This window comes from Tubulanus polymorphus, chromosome 5 (genome assembly GCF_964204645.1).
Source record: "Tubulanus polymorphus chromosome 5, tnTubPoly1.2, whole genome shotgun sequence".
Taxonomy (NCBI): Eukaryota; Metazoa; Nemertea; class Palaeonemertea; order Tubulaniformes; family Tubulanidae; genus Tubulanus; species Tubulanus polymorphus.
In genome coordinates this window covers 3004949-3029331 of record NC_134029.1, presented here as the reverse complement: position 1 = coordinate 3029331, position 24383 = coordinate 3004949, and the positions used below count along the sequence as shown (strand labels likewise).

The 24383-nt window shown below is 36.1% G+C and overlaps 3 protein-coding genes across 4 annotated transcripts; 2 read left to right on the top strand and 1 right to left on the bottom strand.

Moving 5' to 3' along the window:
- The first annotated feature begins 35 nt into the window (after positions 1-35).
- On the top strand, positions 36-4486 carry LOC141905880 (uncharacterized). Of its 2 annotated transcripts, XM_074794960.1 has the most exons (9): positions 36-90; positions 510-537; positions 1487-1637; positions 1771-1838; positions 1930-2053; positions 2309-2361; positions 2708-2830; positions 3075-3158; positions 3363-4486. In XM_074794960.1, the coding sequence occupies exons 1-9, from the start codon at positions 51-53 to the stop codon at positions 3487-3489; spliced, it is 798 nt and encodes a 265-aa protein (XP_074651061.1). In that variant the 5' UTR covers positions 36-50; the 3' UTR covers positions 3490-4486. The 2 variants fall into 2 exon arrangements, with proteins under 2 accessions (XP_074651061.1, XP_074651062.1); XM_074794961.1 differs by lacking the exons at positions 36-90; positions 510-537 and adding an exon at positions 558-756.
- A 4799-nt stretch (positions 4487-9285) lies between these two features.
- LOC141905687 (uncharacterized) lies at positions 9286-12879 on the bottom strand. The gene is made up of 6 exons (XM_074794661.1): positions 12791-12879; positions 12498-12612; positions 11190-11278; positions 10556-10672; positions 10406-10471; positions 9286-10280 (listed from the first exon to the last, which is right to left on the bottom strand). The coding sequence occupies exons 1-6, from the start codon at positions 12860-12862 to the stop codon at positions 9891-9893; spliced, it is 849 nt and encodes a 282-aa protein (XP_074650762.1). The 5' UTR covers positions 12863-12879; the 3' UTR covers positions 9286-9890.
- Positions 12880-13311: 432 nt separating this feature from the next.
- Positions 13312-24271, top strand: LOC141905116 (PAN2-PAN3 deadenylation complex subunit pan3-like). Its single transcript, XM_074793883.1, has 17 exons — positions 13312-13705; positions 14211-14290; positions 14583-14738; positions 14990-15161; positions 15641-15861; positions 16155-16259; positions 16479-16536; positions 16707-16865; positions 16940-17056; positions 17381-17524; positions 18732-18891; positions 19105-19192; positions 19320-19459; positions 19974-20103; positions 20177-20241; positions 20542-20680; positions 21048-24271. The coding sequence occupies exons 1-17, from the start codon at positions 13429-13431 to the stop codon at positions 21204-21206; spliced, it is 2370 nt and encodes a 789-aa protein (XP_074649984.1). The 5' UTR covers positions 13312-13428; the 3' UTR covers positions 21207-24271.
- Positions 24272-24383: the final 112 nt, after the last annotated feature.

Below are 24383 nucleotides of genomic sequence, written 5' to 3'. Positions count from 1 at the left end.
TGTGTATTTTTCTTTTAGCCTAGTACCAGTGAAAAATAAGAAACAGAACAATGATGATGGACATATTGAAAAAAGAAAAATTTGTAAAGAGTAAGTATTAATTGTGCAGTGGATACCAATTGTAGTAAATTTAATCAAATTTATAGAAAATCAATAACTCAACAAACTCTTCAAACTAGATGGTTTACATTCATGCTTCAACATACGTATGCAGGATTGATACCTAAAACCAGATGTGTTGTACATTGACTTAAAAAATGATATTAAGTTTTATCACTAAGTAATTTGGGTGAATTCTTTGAAGGGAAAATATAAACGAATTCTAGCATTGATTGAGTTTCGCTATAGCATTAATGAGAAAACTAGATCATTAGACTCTGGACCTTGGAAATCGGTCAGCATTGCTAAGTATCTCCTAACAAGGTTATCCTTACACAGCACTATATCAATGACTTTGAAAATCAATACATTATTTTATTTCTTTTGTTGAAAATTTTGTCCACTTTTAGAAGAAGAACTTATCGAACGGTCTCCCAGGTATGTGAAAAATCTAATAAAGCGCCATATGCGCATGAGTTGTGAAAATAGAAATTGATAGTGGTATGGTATGCTTTATTAATGATTTAACCCCATTTGTCTGAAGTTAAAGCGTACAAATGTCCAGAAAAGAAGGCAAAATTTCGATATACTGCGTAATTTAACGGATGAAGACAACAAACGTCCATTATTGTGCTTTTGTAATGCACAGAAAAATGAGTAAGTGATCAGCAGCATGAACATGAAAGAATGGTAACAATGGATAACTAGCTTTTTGGGAAAATGATTACCGAAAAAATAATGATGACTCTTGTGGTGAAGTTGGAACGTTTTGTCATCTTTGCAGTAATTTTGATCTTGATTGACTTCAAGATGTAGCACATCTTTTTATTGTCAACATTTACATGACTGAGCCAAAAATTTCACTGAAATTATGCATCAGAAAGCTAGGAGTTGGTATAAAATGTCAAAGGTTCTTGATTGTTGAAATTGTATATTAAAAACGCCCTAATGATATCATTTAATCTACATGTCTATGTGAATGAACCACCCTTGAAGAATGTTGTGTTTGGATCTGCAGAGGTCTTCACCACTCATGGCGCATATTAGCCCTTTATTCATTCTCACATGTGCTTCACCTTACAATCTCCCCCCCCACATAGCTTATATGTGACTTATTATGGTTGTACTTCCAGTCAAGACCAATACAAAATACGTAACTGCATTATATTACATTGCAAGATATGTTATTTCTTTTTTACCTGAAACAAAACCACTTAAACTCTGAATCAAAGGATTTAATTTTATAATTTCTTTTTGCCTTCATTATTGTATGAAATTCAAACCAGTATACCGTTACTGAATATGATACATTGAAGATATCAATAATTCTTAATTGAAAACTATTCACTCCATAGATTCAAAAACTAACTCTCTTCTTATTTTATAGCAACTATCATGTTATGGAATGTTTGAATGTAAGTTGTAAATGGCTCATTCATCCTGGATGTGTCGGTCTGGAAGAAAAAGATTGTCATTTGATTAGAACATACACATGTCCCATACATATCGTCGAAACAAAGCTCAGTGCTTATAATCAGGTAAAATCATATATACGTACTACTACAAACTGTCCATCATTTATAGCATCAACCTATAATTGTCAAATTGATCCTGCCAGTAGTTATTCTACAGAAATGTCTAATTTGGTCTCTTTGCTTTTGTTTCTTCTAGGTCAAGGAAGAGGTCAGATTGTCCATTACTTCTGCGTGTATTATCTGTTTTTCCAAAAGTAGCTCGAGGTTATTAATCTTAAGTTCATAGTTAACATTACATTTTGTAAATTCAGTTTCTTTGATGCTTACATGTTATGTATTTATTCATTAAATTTAGAATGTCTGATAGCATTGTATGTATGATTTGTTCGCAAAAGCTGAATAAACTCATTGATGATGAAAACGATGTAGACGATTCAAGAATGATTCCTTTGTCATATTTGTATCGCAGCAATGGGAAAGTGAGTATATATGTCTTGAGCCCTCAGATGGCTAATCTATAGCCAACTTCAGTATAGCATAGATCTTCTATTCCTACTTTCTATTATTGAATATTAGTTAAGATCATTAAACATATCGGTTTCAACTAGTCAGCAGACGGTGTTGCTGTAGTCTTTCATAGATTTTGATCCCATTGAGCAGTGGCATGGTGTCCCGTTAATATGTCTATAGGACTTTCAAATGTACACCACTCCAACTCTCTATTATACTTTCAGGTTCTCCTTGAGCTCAGATATGATATTGAGAAGATATTTAGTCTACCAAGCATGTAAGAACAAAGTTTCATGACAGGAGATTCTGAAAATTTGATCGATTTGGCTAATTTTTGAAAAAAAGCATCAGCTCATGTACATCTAGGGATTTAATACAGATCTGAATCTTGACCATAGTAGCGACCCATATTATGGATGAATTAATAATCAACATCCATAATTTCTATGAATTTCTGATCTAAAGCTTAAGGCAGAAAATGGAGGTGCCAAGTTCATGTAATCATCATCTGATGGACTCTAGAGAAATTCATATCATTATGACATCCCATTTGTGCCATAAGTTTAGTTTCTCTTGTTATTTGCAATTGTTTAACGATAAAGATAATTGCTCTATGCATTCAGCTTGCAGGAGGAAAATATTTTGTCTGATAATGCGTATGGTGCTGGTGTTGTCGAAAATAATGTCAGCTGTGTCGTTCAACTGATTGCTGAGTCGCTTTTTGTAAAATATACAGTACATCCAATGTAAGTTTACTCAAATCACATAAATATTTGAACACTCTCACAGATTATTTTGGTAAAGCAATGTTTCGTACTACTGAAAGAACATGTTGCACTCGGTATTCAAGTTCAAATATTAAAACATCATTGAATAAAACATTATATCTCACGGTTTGTTTGTACAACCCTCCAATAATTTAACCTTCAAAATACAGTTGGGTCAACAGTACAAATATTTGCTTTAAAGCCGTTAAACTATCATTTTCAGAATGGTGTATTCTTACTCACAAATGGAAGTTCCATTCATGGCACCAATTCATTTAGTATCCAAAATTCTTCAAAAGAGATTAAGGTAGGTATTTCATTGCATTTGTAAATGATTGTATTAAAATTTCAATTCCTGAATCCCTGTATGACTGGTATACCAGTTCAATGTATTTAAATTTTTGTCTTCACTCAAATGTGTTTGTTAGGTACAGATCTACGATTCAAATTTATACATATATGGATAGATAGATATGAAGTTTTTTCTTATTTGATTTCTCTCATCTTTCAGTTCTTCATCAGTACGTGCAAGAATAAGGATACACATAATTAGATCCCTGGTGGCAAGATATTTTGGTATCAGTGATAACCAAGCTCATGAAGTCTGTGCTGCGACGTTAGGAAAAAAATACAGCTGAGCGGTACAACAGATTGGCAAATTTTAAGATTGAAAATTACAATATAAGGCCACTTAAAAGTTGATTTGTAGATTCTCAGCAATTCTGCTGACATACGTCGTTAAGTGTTATCCAATATCGTTGACGGAATGTCAAAGTCGAAGAGCCTCTGTGAATGGTTGTAATATTTTGTCGATAGAAATTACGTCCGCATCAGGATATTTCCTTTTTAGCCCACTTGAGACTTAAGTCCCACCAGATTATTGTGCTCACTGTTCATCCGTTGTCTATCTTCGCATTCATCCATCCGTCCATATAGGGAATATGGCATTGCTGAACTTAGCACTTACACACTTTTGAAGTTTTGAAGGGAGATTTTGAAAACGCTTTAATCAATTATCTTGATATTTTTTATTACATTTGTATCGCTCAAGGGCTCATCAGAATTGGACTGACCTGAGATGGTCCTCCTGTGGCCTAAATTCATGTACATGTACATATATATATTATTAGTAGTTTAAACAGATTACTTATAGGGATTCATAAATGTATTACCAATGGACTGATGTCTACTTGTATGTATGTATGACACATTTTTAAGGCATGGAGGACGGCCATTAGACGAATACTTGATTTACCGCTGCGCACCCATTCTCGATTACTACGAACATCCAAAGTATCAAAAAACTCTTTCAATATTATTTTGAATACTTGCAGTTATTTAGCTGAGTCAGGTAGTGGGTCAGTATGCTATATATTAATGCAATATTAATTTTTATCTTGCATTACTAAACCAAGATAGATGGTCTCACATGCCTTCTTCCATGCCTCCTGTTCAGACTAATGACGTCCAACAAGCTGTAGCTACTGGTATACGATTTCATCAATTAATTCTCGAAAACCGATGTGCATGAGAGAAATATTGTACAGAAGATAATCGAAGATTGTATTAATTAGCGTTTTTTTTATATATGTTTTTGATACGCTGTATTAGTTTTCATTCCTTAATAATGCTTTAAGTGGAAAACTGATAATTCTGTTTTTTTTATAATAAATTGTATCGTTTTGATATTTGAACTGTTTAGCTTTGTGGAACTTATATTGAACTCTTTTGCTAAGTTTACCTCGTCAGTTATTCGTGCATTACAGTGGAACCTCGTTATAGCAAACTCGAAAACAACGACTCATCGGATATAACAAATATAGAATTTTGTCCCAAGTAAGAAAGATAACTATTAATTTCATACTGGATATAACGAAACGAACTATCGGTAATAACGAACATATTTTCTGGTCCCATGAACCTCGCTGTTACGAAGTTCCACTGTATTATAGAATAAACTTAGTAGACGTTTTGATTGGATTTTTTGTTTCAGTATTTAGGGTCCCCTAACTTATGTCATTGCCTTCATCTGCCGTCTGGAAATTTACTCTGGAACTTAATTCACATGCTACAGGGATGTAGCCATGCATAATTTAAAGCGAATCCCACAGAAATAACGAAAACGTCCAGAACAAGGTCCTAAAAATGTTTCCTTGAGCTAGTCTTTTACTCAAGTGAGCAAGTTTCTGTGTGGTTCTATGGTTAAACCGATCCTTTTGTATTCGTGTGAAATATGGGGATATGAAAACCTGAAAATCTTAGAATGGTTCACCTAAGTTTTGAAAGTATATACGTCTTAATAATGCGACACCAAATACATGATATATGGAGAGTTAAATATATGTGTATAAAAAAAACCGTAAAATCTGTGAACTAACCTTGTTTTTAAAAATGGGAAAATTTATCTAGCAAGATATACCATAGACTTCAGTATTTCAAAAGTTTTCAATCTTAAATGATTAGCTTGTATAAAAGGTATACTGGAAGAACGTGGAATGGTCGATGTTGGGGCACACCAAAATATCCGAATATTCAATATGTTTAAGAATCTATTAAACTACGACTAACCGACCAATTTATTCAACATTGGAATTCAGACTGCTTAACTTTTTCAAAAGCCGTAACATATCTTGAAATCAAACCAACTTTTAACCACAAATAACTAGAACTTATCTTTTTAAATTTATTTTGACAAACCCAACTATCCATAATCATGAACACGCTTTTTTATATAAATGACAAAAAACACCCGGTACGTTAAGTTATTAAAATATAAAACAAGATTAGTTAAGTCCGCTGCACACGGCATAACAAGACACATCGAAAACGTTTTTCACGAGGAAAAAACTTTTTTTCGGTGCCTTGTGCAGCGGACTTTACTATATGTATAAAGTTTTAAGATGCAATGTGGTAAACCACTAAAACTTCAAACGCGAAATAAGCCTGCATTTATTCACTCACAAAAATGGTGTCAGTCATCGCTGTCTTGAATATGAACTATTTAATTTTCAGCCTATTTACCATGTTGACCGATAAATATCCAGACTTTTGATCCTACGGTTTGCAAAAATTCCCTCAGAACTGCAAACTGCTGAAAATGTTTGTCGTGAATCTCATTGACATGAAGGTTACTTTCCTCCAGCCATGAACCTACTTTGCGTGCCTCTGTACCGAACCAAATATCAGGGTAGTTCATTTATATCAAGAATAAGCAAGCAAATTACATATCAAATTTCATAGATTATATTATAAACCAACCTGGGTTTTTTGAACAAACCGTCTGTGGCTGGTGATTCTAGCTGTGAAAACTACTTGACTATAGGTCATGCAGGCGCAATGAAAAATGAAAGTTTGGGAATTAAATCCTCGAATTATGGTGGGAAAAGTCTACATCTTCCCCCAAAAATGACTGTCATGTGTCTTGATTTGGAATGTTCTTAATTTTTACCATATCATTCACCTTGTGGAGGCATATTTTTGACCCAAACAAATGTGTAGATAACTATTGGTCCAGCACCTTAAACTTTCCTTTAACATTTAAAAATTTAGAAAAATTGTGCTTGCCATATAATATTCACCAAATTGATGCAGCCAATGTACTTTATGACGAGTATCGAAACGCTGTATCATTTTGATCTGATGTTTCTAATGAATGTTAGGACCAATTGAACGCCTAAACTTGCGGTTTTTAAATAATCTAATTTAGAATGCCGCAATATCTATTGATTCTTTATCAACGCGCAATGGATCCTATCTTAATCAATCCAATTGCGCTCCTTAAAGACAGGCTTACTAGCTGGGCCTGAATATTTAAATTTCCTCTATCTAGCTTATGTAACTGTTATTGAACAATCCTTCAAACATGGATAAAGCCTTATGTAAAATCTTAATCATTGCAATTAGTGTAAAAAGTCTTACTCTTCAAAGGTCTATATTATCACTCAACTTATTTCATGAAATATTAATAAAAGAAATCATAGTCGAACAAGGTTCTTAATTTTTCAATGTGGGTTTTCCTAGTCAGTAACCTGATCCGGGCCTAATCATTACACCGACACACACTTATACTACAGAATATATAGCCCACATTCGATAATGACAATGGTTTTCTATGATATGGGTGCTTCTTTCAGGACCCCATAGCGATCTGACTTCAAATTTGAATTTTGTTTTAGTTGTGATTTTGTTATGGATTTATCGATCATTCAACTCTAGCCAAAGTGATGTGATATGTATTAGTTGGCATAGGCAGGGTTGGTATGTTTGCCTCAGTTTAACACATACATGTATTTTGAATTCAATAGGGAGTACACTATAGCGTAGTTAGTCCCATGAATTACTATATATGACCATTATCAATTTCAAAAATTATAATTTTGCGTGTATCTTTATTCATAAAGGTACATATCTCCCTGTTCATTCTTGTCACAAACTGAAGATAGTGTACGTTTTATTTGAGTGAGCATCGACTTGATAGTGTTTGTTGATGTTTTTGCAACAATTTGATTCTGAGCAGCTGAGCACTAGAGTAGGCCTATTGTCTCGGTCGTGCCAGAAAATTTGAAAAAAAAATACAAGCGCTCAGATAATCTGCAGCAGATACGTTTTTTCGGTGATCCAACTGTTCCCCAGGCCTAGTTGCAGTAACACATGCCAGTATATAAACTTACCACACGATTGAATATGATATAATAGGAAGTCGGAAAAATGATTGGTTCGGCGTTAAGGTTCGGCGCATATTCGCTCGAAAACGCGTAACCATAGAAGTTCAATCAAATTATTCTGTTAGTAGATAGAAAAATATGATTATCTCCTATTCTTGATTGTCATATCGTCCGCATACAAAGCCGTCACTTCAAGAAATAGAAATATTGCAACTCCGATAACGAGGAAGGCCTATATAATTTTGAAATGAAATCACCGTTTCCCAAAAGAAATCAAAGTCAAACTGAAAGCAGATGAATTTAGGAGCCATCTCATTTTACATGAAGAATACCGAATCTGGGAGGATGATTGTAGGCCTACGAACCGCATTGTTAGAAATCACCTTATGATATCCAATCAATTTTTGAAAATTGCTTTAGGTGACGAACAAAATTTCTCTAATATTAAACATTTCATGAAAAAACTTTATACAAGACCAAGACAAATCATTAGTTGGTGGCGTAGAGGAAATTGAAACTTCCAAAAATTCAGCTCATCAAAATACCATGACAAAAAAAATCAAGTTGCGAGCGCGAATGTTTAACATTTATACGGAATTTGAATTATGAATGAAGCATTTGGGGATGTTAGGCCTAATTCTGTTCGTAAATCCTAACAGCGCATTTCTACAGCGTAACGATTTATCTTTCCAGAAAGTAAGCGGTTGGCTATAAGTCACAATTTATCATCAAAACATGGAATTATAAATGTTACCCAGTTGTGTTACCCAGTTATTGAATAGTTATGGTATGTATAGTGTTTATACGGTATACTGACTTCAGTCTGTTATAAGTGTGAATGATTCAGTGTTTATACTTGACTTACCCCTATAAACTGTACCTAAATAAATATCTGTTGACTGACCACAGTGAGTCCCAGCCACAGTACTTTAATAAATGTACGTGCTTTGTAATATTATACGTCTGGAGTCGTCGTTAGTTTTATGGGTTTTAGTTCGACCCTGGAGCTTGGATCCGAAAAAGAATTGGGTATTTCGGCCCTGGAGTTTCATCCGTAACATAAAATATTCCTAATTTTTGATGGGTCCCGCAACTATATATATGATGTCTTGATATTTTGGGAAAAAGAAGATGCGCATAATCGAAAAGCAGGCGGTAGCCATATCAGAACTCAAAAGACAACTTGTTTATTTTCATATTAAGATTGCTTTTTCTTTTTTAAGCAAGGAATTAGTCTTTCTCTAAAGCTTATTTTTTCAGAAAAAAAGTATATAGTTGCGGCTTGCCTAATCTGGGCAGGCTAATATTCTGATATCATCTAAAATTCTAGCAAAGAAACGGATATGATATCAGATGATATCTATGAATTCATTTTCTATACAATTCTATAGAAGAAATGGGAAGAAGGGGGAGAAGAAAAGAAAGAGGAAAGAGGAAAGATTTTAGCGGGCTACCGGCGCGAAGCGCCGGTAGCCCGCTAAAATCATCGTTTCGCCAAAGCAATTTTAAATTTAGAGTAGTGCGCATATATTCTCAGATGGCACGATTCCTATTCGGCACGCAACACCTGCACTGGCAGTCAACCAGTCTATCGAATGGACAGGCAACCAGTCTACGAAACTGAAATCTCGTGTTCAAATCCCACAAGTATGGCTGGGTACGTTCTTATGCAATAACTTCAAGAACTGCAAAAGATTCCTCCGATGATTATGACGTCAATTATCCATACAAATATCAACACAAATTTTATATAAAAGTTTTATTTACGCGTAAAAATATCTGTATACAGAGAATAATATTTTTATATATAAATTTTGAGAATACAGGATGGATCTGTGAACAATTGGAATGTAGTAAGAAAGAATATACCGAAACTATAGGCAATTACTCTAAATGGATAATCAATTTTCCTGGACGGAAATGTCAGTATTTTTTATCTATTCCTTCACACACAATTTAAACTCATAGCTATTAAAAGCAAAGGGACTTAATTCTATTTAGCATGTACATACTTATATTCCTTCCAGGGCATGAAATAAATAGTTATATATATATATATATGTATATTGATATGACTTATTTCTACTTATTTCAAATTGATTCAAAATTCTCTGCGATAGTGGAATGTTTTAAAAATGATTACCTCAAAGTTTAAATAACACTATATTTACACCAATTAGTCATTTCATTCATAATTCATGATTATAAAAAATCTGAAATTATTGTTAAGATTATAAATCGTAATTACGCACATTTAAAAAATCAATAAAAAAGATTACATGAAGAAATGAATCATCGACTTCAGCTTATAAATATAAAACATAGGTAATACGATATCATAATAAAGTAAAGTCTCCAATGTTGGTCAGTAATTTCTAGACAGCGGAATCAGCTTGAGTGTTCTCAATACGATAACCATACGAATCGTAGCCACGACCGTACGACGATGATCCCTCACCTTGACCTTTCCCATCGTAATAACCCTGACCTTCGTAAGTGCGATCGTAATCGTATCCTTCGACCGGGTATCCATACGCGTCGGTCGGGTATCCCTGTCCATCTGCCGGGTAACCCTGACCGTCGTAACCTTCCGCGTATCCGTATCCAGGATAATCACTGTAGTCGTATCCATCGTATCCATAACCAGCTGCGTACGGGTAAGACGTATCTACTCCGAAACTCGTTGTGATGTCTTTCTTGTCGCCGTGTTCCAAGTCGTATTCGATGTCCTGAACGCGCGACAACACGCACACCAGCGCCAACATCTACAGAAACAATGAAAGTCACAAAAAATGAAACGTCTATAGAAACAATGGAAACCTACAGAAACAACGAAATATCTTGAGAAACAATGAAATTCAGAGACAGTCCGCGGAAATATTTCACTTACGTTGAAAATGGTTCGGATCAGCCAGAAGAAAAATATAAACGTTAACCATGGCATCGACAAGATACGCTACAAAAAATAACACCAAAACGGTCAAATATTCAAACAGTGATTTGTATACGATTGATTTCATGTCTTCGTGATTATACTTACGAATAAATTCTTGCCGTACCAGGTGAACTCATACAGGGCTATAATAAACTCACACAGAATGTAGATAGCCATCATCCAATACCAGGCTTTCAATAGTGGAATTTGTGTATAGATCACCTACAACAAAAACAATATTTCCTACATACAGGCATTTTGTGACAAATGGCCAAGATCCAGTATTACAATTCTACTATAGGCCTATTCCAGGTTGTAATGTCATGGCTTAGATTTAAGACCAGGCAGAACAACTTATTTCTTCAGTCAATTTTACAACTTGAGGCTAGTTTTTAAGATTTAAGACCATTTTAAAGCCGCAACTCAAGCCCTGCAACTGAGCCCTGGACTAATTGACTTAAGTGGAGACATCCAAGTGCTAATGTCCTGATAGCCTGATGGCCTACATGAAATATGTAAATTTTGCACACTGGGTTCCTTTTTGAAATTCAAAGTCTTCAAACCAGGTACCATCTTCACAGAAACAAATACATTGAATTTTGACAATTTTTTTCATACTTTCCCAGAATCTAATTAGTTTCCAGGAATAATTTCACATTATATAAGATTTTAGCTGCTTGAAAATAATTCCATAATAGTCCAAGTTTTCCAAGGATTCTAATATTAGAATAAAACTTACCCAATTTTTATGAGCGACACAAACAGCTATTGACAAACCAACTAGTACAATATGAGCAAATATCATTACGATATTACACGCCAACCATTCTGAAAGTGAAAACAACCCAAATCTTAGAAGGTTTTCAAGTTGCTTTATAAGCTCAGTAGGATATAGGTATGATGCTGTTGTATAATTCACTATCATCAGCACTGAGTGACAAACAGGTTCAAGTCCTGCAGGCTGCTTAAAGACTATGAGCAATACATCAAAGGTTGTCCGATTGTGAGGTTTCGTGAACAATCAAACTAGCCGGGGGGGGGGGGGGTGTAGTTAGTTACCTAATCGTTGGTGGTAAGCTTTTTATAATCGGATGGGCTTATACCAACGTTAGGGATGACAAGGACCAAAACACGGTTGAAAAAAGTAACACTTCAAAAGTATACTTTCTATTCACTTCAGTCCACAATTAATGGCTTGATTCACAAACTAACACAGGTACCTTTCGAAATAATCCAATTTTATGTATGTTTCGAGTGGTTAATCAACATTATTTTGAGAAATTAATTAATTTCCCCACCAATTTCGCCATTGGCCGCCATTTCTCTGTATTGCACATGTGGCATGATAAGACAAGGGGACCTACAAGGATTTATATAAAACTTCCGAGACGAAACGACAATTTTTATTTTTGATGGTTTTCCAACTTATATTTCAAATCTTCGTGTTTTCCATAATAAATAATAAAATAATAAATTCTGGTAAAAGAAAAATGTGAATAAGTGTTGATTTCTTAATTTTTTTCAATTTCGTCGTTTCGCTTCGTTAGTTTGTGCTGTTGTCCTCGCCTCAGTCCACAGGTGCCAGCACCTCCAGTAATTTTCAAAATGGCAGCTGTTGACCCGACGGAAATTTACTCTCACTTTACGGCCGATTTGCACATGGATTAAGATCGTCAGGTGAGGTGTTATAGGTATCAGACAAACTACGAATCTGTTGTGCGTCGATTACAACAAAAAATAGACGGATATCTTAAGAGACAATGAAATGCCAGGCAAATTACTCGTCAGTCAAATTGGCTGACGAAGATTTCATACAAAAATGACCTTCCCATTCCTGACTGTGGTTTGTGAAAATATCCGATTGTGAAACTAAACCACAGACAGGTTACTGACTAGGGGGGGGTGCAGCCAAGATCTGAGTGATGTAGAATAAAGTGGAACAAACAAACTTTTGGCCTCTACTCTCCAGGTCTAGCACAAAATATGAAAGATGAATGATTGTGACAAATTGTGTATCCATATAATGATAAAATCGGCTATAACTTACGTTTCCAAATCAATACTCTCCAGTCGGTGACGAATGATCCAGATATTTCAAATGTCGAGCTATCACTCGCTGCCTGGTCCAATATTACAAACAGCAGAGCAAAGAATCCTGATATCTGAAAATAATGCAAAATAGTATACGCCTCAAATATCTCACAATAATGACAATATATGATTAAATTCAATCCGAAATGACAAAAACAAATGAGTCATTGACAATAAAACATCTGAAGCTTTACTCAAACACTTTCTCCATTTAACAAGAGGATCAATATTGAATATCTAGATACTTACAGCTACCCACAAAGCGCTTGCAAACGTCCCTGATTTCAGGGAAAAACACATACACTTATTTATCAACGCCATTTTCCTTGGGTGTGGCACAGCGCCGCCTAGCGGGAACGAGCAAAACTAACATACCCAATCACAAAAACCACCTGATTACGGATCGATTCTGATTGAAAAAAAACCTTATCAAACCATAATGAAATGATGAATTTATGAGATAGGCTTAGAAAGAATGTGCTCAAATGTTTGGCCCAAAGGATAGATGAAATCAAAAATAAAACTTTCAAGAAAGCTGAGCAATCTCACTTTTAGCAGGGCATAGAAATGAATCTGGTTAAAAAACTGAAAACCTCTCAATTCTAGACAAATTCGTAGGAAAACATCAGGGAAGGGGCGTGAATCAGTGGTTCTACATTGAATCATCGACTATGCTTTGAATCATCATCGGTTCATTATCGAAATGAAAAATTATGATTTTATACTCAACCGACTGAAGGGTTAGAGATGCGCGCGCAGCCTTTAACAAAAATACACACAGCAGCAGTCTGGATCGTTTTAACTGTGATTAATTAACGCTTTTAATTAATTAGAGCCATTGTACTAGTGATATAGAGTGGTAAATCTATGCTGTGAGCTGCACCAGGATGAGTAACCCGGTGCCTGCTGCTGCTACTAGTGGAACTGCGCTGAAGAAACAGGCTACTGCATCATCAGTACCGTGCAAATACTACCTGAATACTGGTTCATGTTTTTATCGAGATGATTGTCAATATCTGCATCACGATCTGCCTCCTAACAGCGTAGGGTTACGAGTGGCTCAACAACAGATGAAGTCGCGGCCACCGTTTGATAGATCGACTCCTCCGTTCGATCTGATTGTCGGCGATTCCAATTTGACAATCCCGCAACAACCGTCGAATCGTAAGTTCTTAAATGTGGTGTAACCTTTGCGAAAATCTTCATTTATTTCTTTCTAGGCGCGTGATTCAATTCTCAGCTGGTTCTACTGTCTAAGCGTAACGCTGAAAAATGCCCCTCCGATGACCATCGCGTGGTGCCACCTACTGGATTTTATAGCGCTTGAATAATTGATGAAATCATCGTTACATTTCTGAATGTCTGTGGAGCGGGGTTTTCAGCGTAACATTACTGTGCATAAGCTGAAAATGTTCATGAAAAATCGTCGTTTTTTTCTCAAAGTAAAAGTTTTTCTGAAGAAATTGATGTAATATAATGATATATTGACGAACGGAAATACGGATTAAATGTCGCCCAGGGAGACCATGATCGTCATTCCGTTCGAATTTCAAACTGGTCTCTTAATCTGAGGCCTGCAGTTGATTCCTGTCCTGAATCCTACCCCCCTCTTCAGGACCTCCTGCTCGTAGCTTAGCTGATTAATCTATCATGTGATTCTATTTTTCAGCTGAAGCGAACAATGGAGATGAGTTTTTCAACGCTACATTCAGCGCTAGCACTGGTTTACCCGATTTCAATTCAATACTGGTTTGTACTTGCTCTTTATATCACAAACGCTATCTATCAATGATTAGGAAGTTTGAACTCAAATATTTGGATGGACCCTGTACATAATAACTATACAGAGAATTACCGAGATAAACAGAACTGATTTAGGAGGAGTTGACAGTAATTGGGATATGAAAGTGATGTAGATGCTTCCTTGAAATATGAAATTTTCTCGTTTAAAACTCCATCCAGGAATTACTGATCTGTATGGACCCTGTATTAGCCTATAATATATTTTATTAATTAATTTTAATGAATTATTCTGTTACAGAGGATGAAAAATACGACGCAGCGGTCTAGTCCCCTACGATCGGTGTCCGATAACCAGGGCAAATATCTCGTAGCGCCGCAGAACGCGGCGATGATGGAAGCGAACGTCGTCGATTCGCTGGAAAACGGTTTGAACGGTTTGGATATCAATAACAAGGTCAGTTTTGAAACAGAATTCACGAGGGAATGGTTGTGACTCCGGAATGAGGGAAACTTTCAGGGAAAATGGAAGTTTGAATTTGAAATCCGAACCCACAATTGTGGAATCAGGTCATGGATTCTCGGAGTACATTGTTTATTTATACTCGCACAGAGTAGATTGTTAGATATGATTAAACACCTCCGGTATGAATGAATGAATGAATGAATGAATGAATGAATAGTCATTGTTTCTGTTTATTGATGCAGCATCATGGCTTACACGCTCCGACATCTGTTGAATTCAGTGCAGCTAAATCATCTGTGGCCGGTACACTGTCTCATAGTGCTAGTACACCGTCGTTCGGTTCAACGTATGGTCATATGTTAACAGGTGCTACTACTACTGCTAACCATATTAGTCAGCATACAACTGCCGGCAGTAAGTATATACCCCCTCCCCTAACAATAGAACAAAATGATAAATTGAGCAAGTCTGACAAGTTCTGACTTATGGAAAATTCTGGAAAGGCCCTGATTGGTGCTTGCTTACCTCTCGGGTAAATCCTGAAAAAGTGCTGAAAAGAGCTTATTTTTTGTGGAAATTTGTACTGACATATTTTATACTATAAAGATCTATGTGTCTTTCTAGTCACAAGTGAGTTCGTAAAAAAATGATTGTTTTGAAATGTCAAATTTGATCGTAGAAATTGAACTAGAAATAGTGCTGACTTTTTCCTCAGTCTGACTGCTAAAAACCTGATATTTTACATCAGCTCTTTCTTATATTCCAACCCTTAGAGTTGTAATTCTACCCTAAAGAACTGTTTCTTATCTGGAGAGAACAGTCTCTAATTGGGAAAGAACTGTTTCTAATCCGGAGATGCTGTCGGTAACCGTGTAGTGTATGTTATGTTTCAGTTATGCCTATGTCGGCAGGAACAAGTCCGGTCGCGAGTCCGGGACTTTCACCAACACAATCCCCGCTGGCTCAGCGGCGCAATAAATCACCGCAACCGTTGAAAAAACCTGAGATGGTCAACAACAATGGAAACAACCCGGCGGCGACCTTTCACGAAAACGTCGGTGGCACAACTTACTTCTTCACACCTGACGCATTGGCACAACAAGTCCAGGGAGTGGTACGTGAGAAATACAAATGCGTTCAGTTTCTGTATTTACAATGGTTAAACAGATTTCAACTGATATCAACTTAGAGATTTGAAGTGTTGAAAGTATTCAAATTTTCAAGAAAACTTAGTCCAAATCCATGGATCTTTCAATACGTAATGAATTATCATGTAATAAGATATCAACCATGATCCCTGTTTAGGGTAGGGCAGTCAATACCGATCTGATCGTGCATTTTCATTGTTTAAAATCTATCTATCTGTACGGATGAACCTTTTTCAATTCAACTGATATTTATGTTTAGATGCTGCCTAGTTTGAGTATGTATCCAGGGGTTCCACCTCACATCGCTCACATGAAACCGAGACCAACGCTTGCGAGTTTTGCCTGTTCCGAGGAAATTAAAATGGTACGCATTCAAATTTTGCTTTCATTTTCTTAAGGCATTGAGATCCGGATTAAAATTTGATCGGTAATCAGTAGTTTCAACATCGTGACAAATACTGATCAGATTTCAATTCGGAATTGCTGTTTCCTAAACTGGAATGTGTTCAATGGAAACTTGGCTAAGAATTATCATCAGCTAGAGTAAAGAATATTAATCAAATTACAATTTGTGTAATTTCAGGAAATGTTGAATAGATCAGCAGTAACAATGCTTCAAATCGATCCTGATTCTGTTCCAGGTAAGAATAAATCATTTTGATGTTCTTTGCCGACAGTTTGAATATCTTAATTTTATAGAATAAATGTGTCCTCATACGTAACTAATAATTCAACATGAATACGTGTAAAAGAAAAACCAGTCCTCAAATGATCGACAATGGTATGAATTTGACGATGTTATTTTTAACAGATATACCGGTACGCGTTGATAACTATGAGAGTTTATATCCACTTGAACCACCACCTTCAAACAGTCTACACAAGTCATCCACATTCGGCTACCCGACTACGTGCTATAAAGCTCACAATACTAAAGATGGGCTGATCTATTGTCTCAGAAGAATTCACGGTAAGCCTCATTCCGCGACAATTGTCACAACGTTGAAACTACTGATTACTGATTACTGAATGATTGTTTTGCAGGTTATCGTTTGACTAATACGAAGTGTATGTCGTTAATTGATATGTGGAAGAAGTTGCAGCATACAAACATTGTCCAATTGAGAGAAGTATTTACAACTAAATCATTCGGTGACCACTGTAAGTACTTAACGTGATACTAGACTCCGATTCCGATACGGCTGATTTGCGGTATTATGATCGAGAACCGATTCGATATCAATTTCGGTGTTCTTAATGCGAATTGGTCAATAAGCCCGAAACGCAGTTTATGGACCTATCAGAATTGCGCAAACAGGTTATTGCTGTGAACGATTAATATTGATACTGTACACTGACCTTGCTACCATAACTGTTTGAATGTTGACTTGAATGCTCCTTTATCAGCTGAATTACTCCTAAAAATAACGAAATTCTGACCACCTACATATCATTGTTGTTATTGTTTTGTTTTTGATTTGATAGCGATTGTGTTTGTGTATGATTTCCACGCCGGATCCGAGACTTTGATGCATCGACATTTCATGCAGGGCAGATTAAACGGTTTTAACAATCCATTCAGTAATGTGGGCGCAACCAATGCTTCATCGGGAAGGCATTTCGGCAAAGGTAAACATCAATCTGTTAAGATAAAATCAATCGGGGCTCCCGGGGTCAGTGAAAAATAATTCCAGGAAAGTCAGGGAATGATGATTTTTGAAAGTCAGGGAATTTTAGTGTTCTTTAGGAGTGCCCTTAGCTCGAAATCAGTAAAATGCACGCAAATGATGGTGTCATTTTATTGAGAATATTTTTCTCGGCTCAGACAATTTTCTCGCATGAGTTGAAATTCCCTAGTATTAATCTAGAAAGCAATTGAGATTTGGAATTAAGGGTCAAGAAATAACACGGAAAGTCATAAGATTTGGTAGATTATTTGGTGCTGAACCCGATCATTGCTGATAAAATGTGATAAAGAATCTTTGAAATTTGGTTGTTTTGAACTGTAATGGGTGTTGTTATTATCAGGTATATGCAGTGCGCAGATGGTTTCTATCTCATTATACTGTAGTTAGATTTATAATGAACACCACCCTTCTATCACAAAGCGTCTGCCTCATTGAAATATTGATTTTAGAAGGAAAAAATGTAGTTCAATAGAAGTTAACGATACGCGTTATTTAAAAAGGTAACACAGGCGCGTGAAAATTGATTTAATGAATGAAGGCATGTTGTGTGTATTGTTTAGTTAGTAATAAATAGATAGGTGTTCACAGGCATATGATCAGATATTATTTTTCAGTTATGATACATTTCAAAGCTAAAATATCATGAATCTGAACTGTTTTAACCCTTTCAGTGCTGACTAATTAATACCCTATAGTGCTGGAGAAAATTTGAAAATTCTAAAAAATTCCACCCTAGTGTGTTGAACAATGGGAATACCACTATAGTGCGTCTACACCGCAGTGCGGTGTATCGTTAGTTACTAGTATTTCACTATGTTTGACACTTTCTGCCATTTTTCAATAGGGATAATTACAAATTACTAATTACATCAATACACCGCAGTGCGGTGTTCTAGCAAAATCCATCACTGATTTATACACCGCACTGCGGTGTAGACGCACTGAAAGGGTTAAAGACCAGTTTTGACATTAATCCAATAGTTTACTCGATTCAACGCACAATCCCCAGGGTAAAATTTGAAGTACCCGGGTTTGATTTTCTGAATTCAACATTAGGGCTGTTCTCGATTTCATTGAACTGGATCGTGTAGAACTTGTTTCGGTTATAGTAAGTTTCACTACAGTGAATGTATTGATTATTTTGTAAGGAGCTGCAGCAGGTGGAGTCAGACAGACGACTCTTCTACCGGAAAGTCTCATATGGAATTACATCGTTCAGTTGACGTCTGCCCTGAGAACGATCCACGCCGCCGGCCTCGCGTGTCGCGTCATGGATCCTACGAAGATTCTCCTACAGGGAAAATCAAGGTGCGTCGTGCGGCGCGTCGAATGAGAGTTTTTTTAAATTTCCACGCAAACTGTTACTGTTTTAATGCGTACGTGAAACAGCTGTAAATGATATCGATTGATCAATACGTATGTGAAGCTGTCATTGAGCGGAGTATTATAGCATTCTGTGTCACCTGTTTTGAGTTCGCTATCCGAATTAGACTGAATTAGTTTTGGTGGATTATTTTTCAGACTATGGTTGAATTGCGTTGGCATCTTCGATGTTTTGGGTTTTGATGCGACCCAGTCGAATCCGATGGGCTTAATGCCCCATTACCAGGTAATAGTATCTACTCTAGACCGGTAGTTGTATAAATAGTAACTGTTATCGAAAACCGTGTTTGATAATAAGCTGTTTCTAACGGTATATATTTGTATTAATGGTAGAATGTATTGTTTTGTTCTAGCAAGAGGATATGGTTTCGTTGGGTAAGGTAGTGTTAGCATTAGCGTGTAATTCAGTAATGGGAATCCAGCGTGAACACTTACAGGCATCTGTTGATTTGGTCGCCCGAAATTATTCTGCAGATCTGAAAAATCTGATACTGTGAGTTTAGTCTTTACAGCTTCATTAATTTTGAAGCATAACATTAATATTTAGGCAGGTTTTGATTGGTTCCTACTGATTCTAGAACTCTCTTCTGGTGTGTTCGTTCGACCACAATATGCTTTACCTATTCTAGAATAGTATGTCTGTAACACAAAAACCAGGGGAATTTCTTTTCTTTAAAAAAAGGTAGAAAGTCTGGGAGATTAGTTGAGATCAAACAGTTTCCATCTATTTCTTACATATTTGACTGTGTTGATCGATCGAAACTTTAGCGGATCAAGTCAGTTAATACAAGGAGCATGTCTGGGAATAGTCGGGGGAAAAAGTGAGTCGAATAAAAATGGCTACCCTGTGTAAACGTCATACATGACGAAGCTGCCGGTAGAGAGTTTGTAGTCGGAAATTGCTATTCCTAAAAACCAGGATACGCTTAATCAATACCTGCCTTAATTTCATGGAATCTATGGTGGCTAAATTACATGTTTCTGATAAATATAAATTGTATTTTCAGTTATTTATTGAGTAATCACAATCGGATTAGGAGCGTTAATGACATCATGCCGATGATCGGCGCTCGTTTCTATACACAACTCGAAGCCGCACAGATCCGTAATGATCTTCTGGAAAACGAACTCGCCAAGGTACGTCATCACTTTCTGTCGACGATATTTATGATGTAGATCACAGATTGAATGTATTGTGTTGTTTTTGTAGGAGATTGAGAACAGTAGATTGTGTCGACTCATCACAAAACTCGGAATCATCAATGAGAGACAAGAGTAAGTAGAAAAACACTTTCTCTTATTGAGACTAGCAGCATTCTTACAGATCGGGAATTCTGGCTTTATTTACCGATTGTGAAATCTTGATTTTCATGGAAAATCACACAAAAGTCATAGAATATTGAGTTTTTGGTGTCTCGTTCAATGCTTTTGACGAGTGACACGAGGAACCTCTTGGGAAGCAACTGCCCCCAATGAAGATATCTTTAATCGACTTTGAACTAGATTATACAACCAATCTCAGATAATTCTAGAGTGTATATGATGTGAAGTATGTTACGGGTATTTAATTTCAAGGTTCAATATGGATCCGAGTTGGTCTGAAACCGGAGATCGATACATGTTAAAGTTATTCAGAGATTATGTTTTCCATCAAGTGGATGAGAACGGAGCGCCATGGATCGACATGGCTCATATCGTACAGAGTTTGAATAAGGTTTGTAAATTTTAGTGTTACACGATTCCTATGCCTCCTCGATTCCTTACAAACTTCTAAATTGTGAAAGTACTTTGAAAATTTGAAACTTTTTCCATTGACAACCCTAATACCCAGGGCCCGGTTTCATAGACTGAGTATCAAAGTTATCCCTAGGGGTAAATCCTCAATCCGGGTGACAACCACCATAGTAACAATGAGAAACCATGGTTATAACTGACAAATTTCAAAATATTCCCAGGGATTACTTTTCTTCCACATCTATGAAACTTAGCCCTGGAATGTAGGCAGCCTGTGTTATAATTCTTACCAGCGGTATGTTCAACGATTAGCCGGTTTTTAATGTATTGATACCATATATTTCTAGTTGGACGCCGGTACTCATGAAAAGATCTGCCTGATGTCACGCGACGCTCAGACCGTTTTACTCGTCTCGTACGCCGAATTGAAACAATGTTTCGATTCCGCGTTCAACGAAGTTCTTCACGCTAGTCACATGTCTGAGCTGGCATCTTCATCGACATAGTCAAACGACGTTGTCATCTCGATCAGTCGTGCGGGAAATACCGATGATACGACGTAAAATCCAGCTATACTGGTTATAAAACACTGACTGTACTGCCACGACTTCAATATGAAAAGACCTTAATATATTAATAATATTATAAGCCTGTATATAACTTATAGAGACACTTGTATTCCTAATGATTGATGTATCAGTGGATTATTTCGAGTTTCAAACCGGATAACCAACGCAGGAATCGTCGATGCATCTGTGATTTTCCGTTGCTAATTAATGATGCGTCTGATGATAATCTGGTGCAAATTGATGATGCATTTGATCGTGGTCTGGTGAGAATCGATGATGCATCTGTAATGATCTGGCACGAATTGACGATGCGCGTTGTGGCGCGCGGCGGTAAGAACTGAACTTATTGTTGTATCTGTTGATTCTCGTCATCGTGTCTGATGAAGAATAATCGTTTTATATATTTTGAACGCTACGATGTCGTCGATGCTGGCGCTGGAAAAAATATCGGTATTTTTTGACAATTATTATTATTACGATGAGTAAGTATAATGATTTGTATTTTATAACGATGGTCTCTGAATACTAGTTGAGGTCAATCAAAACCCTGCAGTTTTACTTCGAAAATACTGGTTTCTGAAATTGTGGTTCGTTTTCATACGATATAGTAAAGCGATTGTATAGATTTTTTTAAAGACAGGACCCGTTTCACGATTAACTCCTAAAGCGATTTGAGATGAACTGAATTTGATGAAGAAATTAATTTGATCGAAGAGTCGAAACTGTTTTTCGTGCAACTGGCTTCAGATCAGTTTACGCAGGTTAGTCTCGCGCTGGTGGGGTATTTGAAATAGTTCACTCGCTAGTATCTCTGGGTTAAAAACTGTTCTAAAGAAAGAAAGGATGATAAATGAGTACTGTTATCGGGAAGTCGGTAGTAAAAGACGAATTAAACAATCGGCAATTGTTATATGTTGCTCGTTTGAAAGAGATTTGTTTAAAAAAACCTGTGTACATAAAATAATAAGAAAGACATTGTTGTTTATTATTATTATATATGAGAATTTTTTTTTTGTTTTGTAAAAAAAGCAACCAGTATTTATTCGTATGCATTGTATATTTTTAAACGAGACTTTTGCGCGCGGCTGTCAAAACGGCTTCTGTACGAACATATATTGATATCATTAACGTACGAGGTTTTTGACTGAGGGGGCGGGGCGTGCGGAGGGAACGTTATTTCCGCGAACCTGCTTGAGTAGCGGCAGAATGGTTCGGATTTTATAATTAAAATAATGAAAAACGAGGAAAATACGATTAAAAAAATTCCTCAAAAAGTTACAAATATCATGATCATCGGTCGGCAGTATGTTAGTGGTGGCAAGTGTTGTAGTAGTTAAAAAGGTGCAGTTTGGAGAGAGTTTGTATCACTAATAATGTACTGCTGCCTTCATGAATAGATATCAAATTTGCATATTTCCAATGATTCCATACATATCACAATGTTATCGTAGTAAACAGTGTTCTCATCAATTGGTTTCGTTACTGGAATGGACTGTGTATTATTAGCTTTAGTTTTGATCGTAAAGCTGAGAGAAATTGCTGTAGAGTGGAAAATAAGGCTTCGAAAACAGGGGTCGGGGTTAACTGCAGAATCTATGATGATGTAAAAACGTTTATTTTTATACGGAAATGAACAGGTTTTAGCGAATATTTTTCTAACTCCCGGTAAAACGCATACACTAACTGAATATAAATCTGCTCGCGTGAATTGGGACCACATATGTTTGTTGTCCTTGAGTAATAGTCATCAGAGTTTAGGTTTATCAGATTTCAATTGTATATTCATGTCCCAATTCTACAGTGGTTGTGACTGCTAGATAGAGTGAAATAATTGGAAATGAACACGAGAAATTAACAGCAGTGGAAATTTAGGTCCTATAAGTAATACCGGTGGTACTTTCCAACTGATTTTCGGACTCATTTCATTATCAGTTTTCATAGTAAATTCTCTTATTATCGGAAAAACGCATTTATAGATAGATTTAGTTCTTCTAGTAATAATAATTTTGTGGCTCTTAATCTCTGAGCAGCAATAAAAACTTCATCATAGAATTATACTGAAAAGTTTCATCATTGACAACAAAATGATTGAACTGCTAAACTACAAATCCAACTTGATGAGTTTTCACCGAGCTCATATAGCTTTTACTAAGCATTTATGTCGCATTTGTTCGTGTTTATTCAATAAGGGGTACCGGGCGGGGGTTTATGAGGTCGCTATAATTTTTCATACATGGCAAAAATATAGCTTTAATTTAAAAATAAATTTAGTAAATGTCAACACAACCGGTGTGCGTATGACACTGGCGTATGAACCAGTAACTGATAGATCTGTTCTAAACTTGTATATCATTTGTGGCTGTCCCATAGGAATTATATTTTTATTCTCTGTATACCGGGTAAGCCTATTTGATTTTTTTAGGCTAAAGCATTTATTTTAGATTTTTGAATCAAATCGAAACGAAAGTGCGACGCTTTATGATGATGATTGTAGGAGACATGTTGTAGTGTATTTAATTATGTGATATTGAAATGTTAATCCCACCTAGCTAGGTTGAAGTAGGTTAAAGTGAATTGAAGCCGACCGAATACTGACTGAATACAGAAAATGGTCCGGAAGGGATTAAGAATTATAGGATGGTTTCTGAAATGAAATCAGGGGTCAGGTGCTCAAAAGCTGGCTAAATTGAACCATTGATAACTGACATAATGCCTGCATTGTTAACACTTAGATCAACTTTTGAGCAAATGGCACCGGGCCAATCATATGTATGTAGGCTTAGGCTTGTTCGACGTATTTTGAATTCCAGAACCGCATCATTTTGAGACACACACGTCATAAAACTGTAACATAATTACGGAAACTCGATGATAATACTGATCCGTAGGAAAGAAAGAATCATTTTCGATATTTTTTCCTGCTGTGTCCGCAATAGAAATGTACAGAAACCATTGAGTGAAATATGCAAATGATATTTAAAATGTATAAAAATGATGGAGTTGTACAGAAAATGTTATTTTTAGAAATAAACATTCCTATGTATGTATATTGTTGTTTCTTGGTGTCAGTGCTGCAGGATTTATAATCAAAGGCATTTTCTTCTGTCTCAGAAG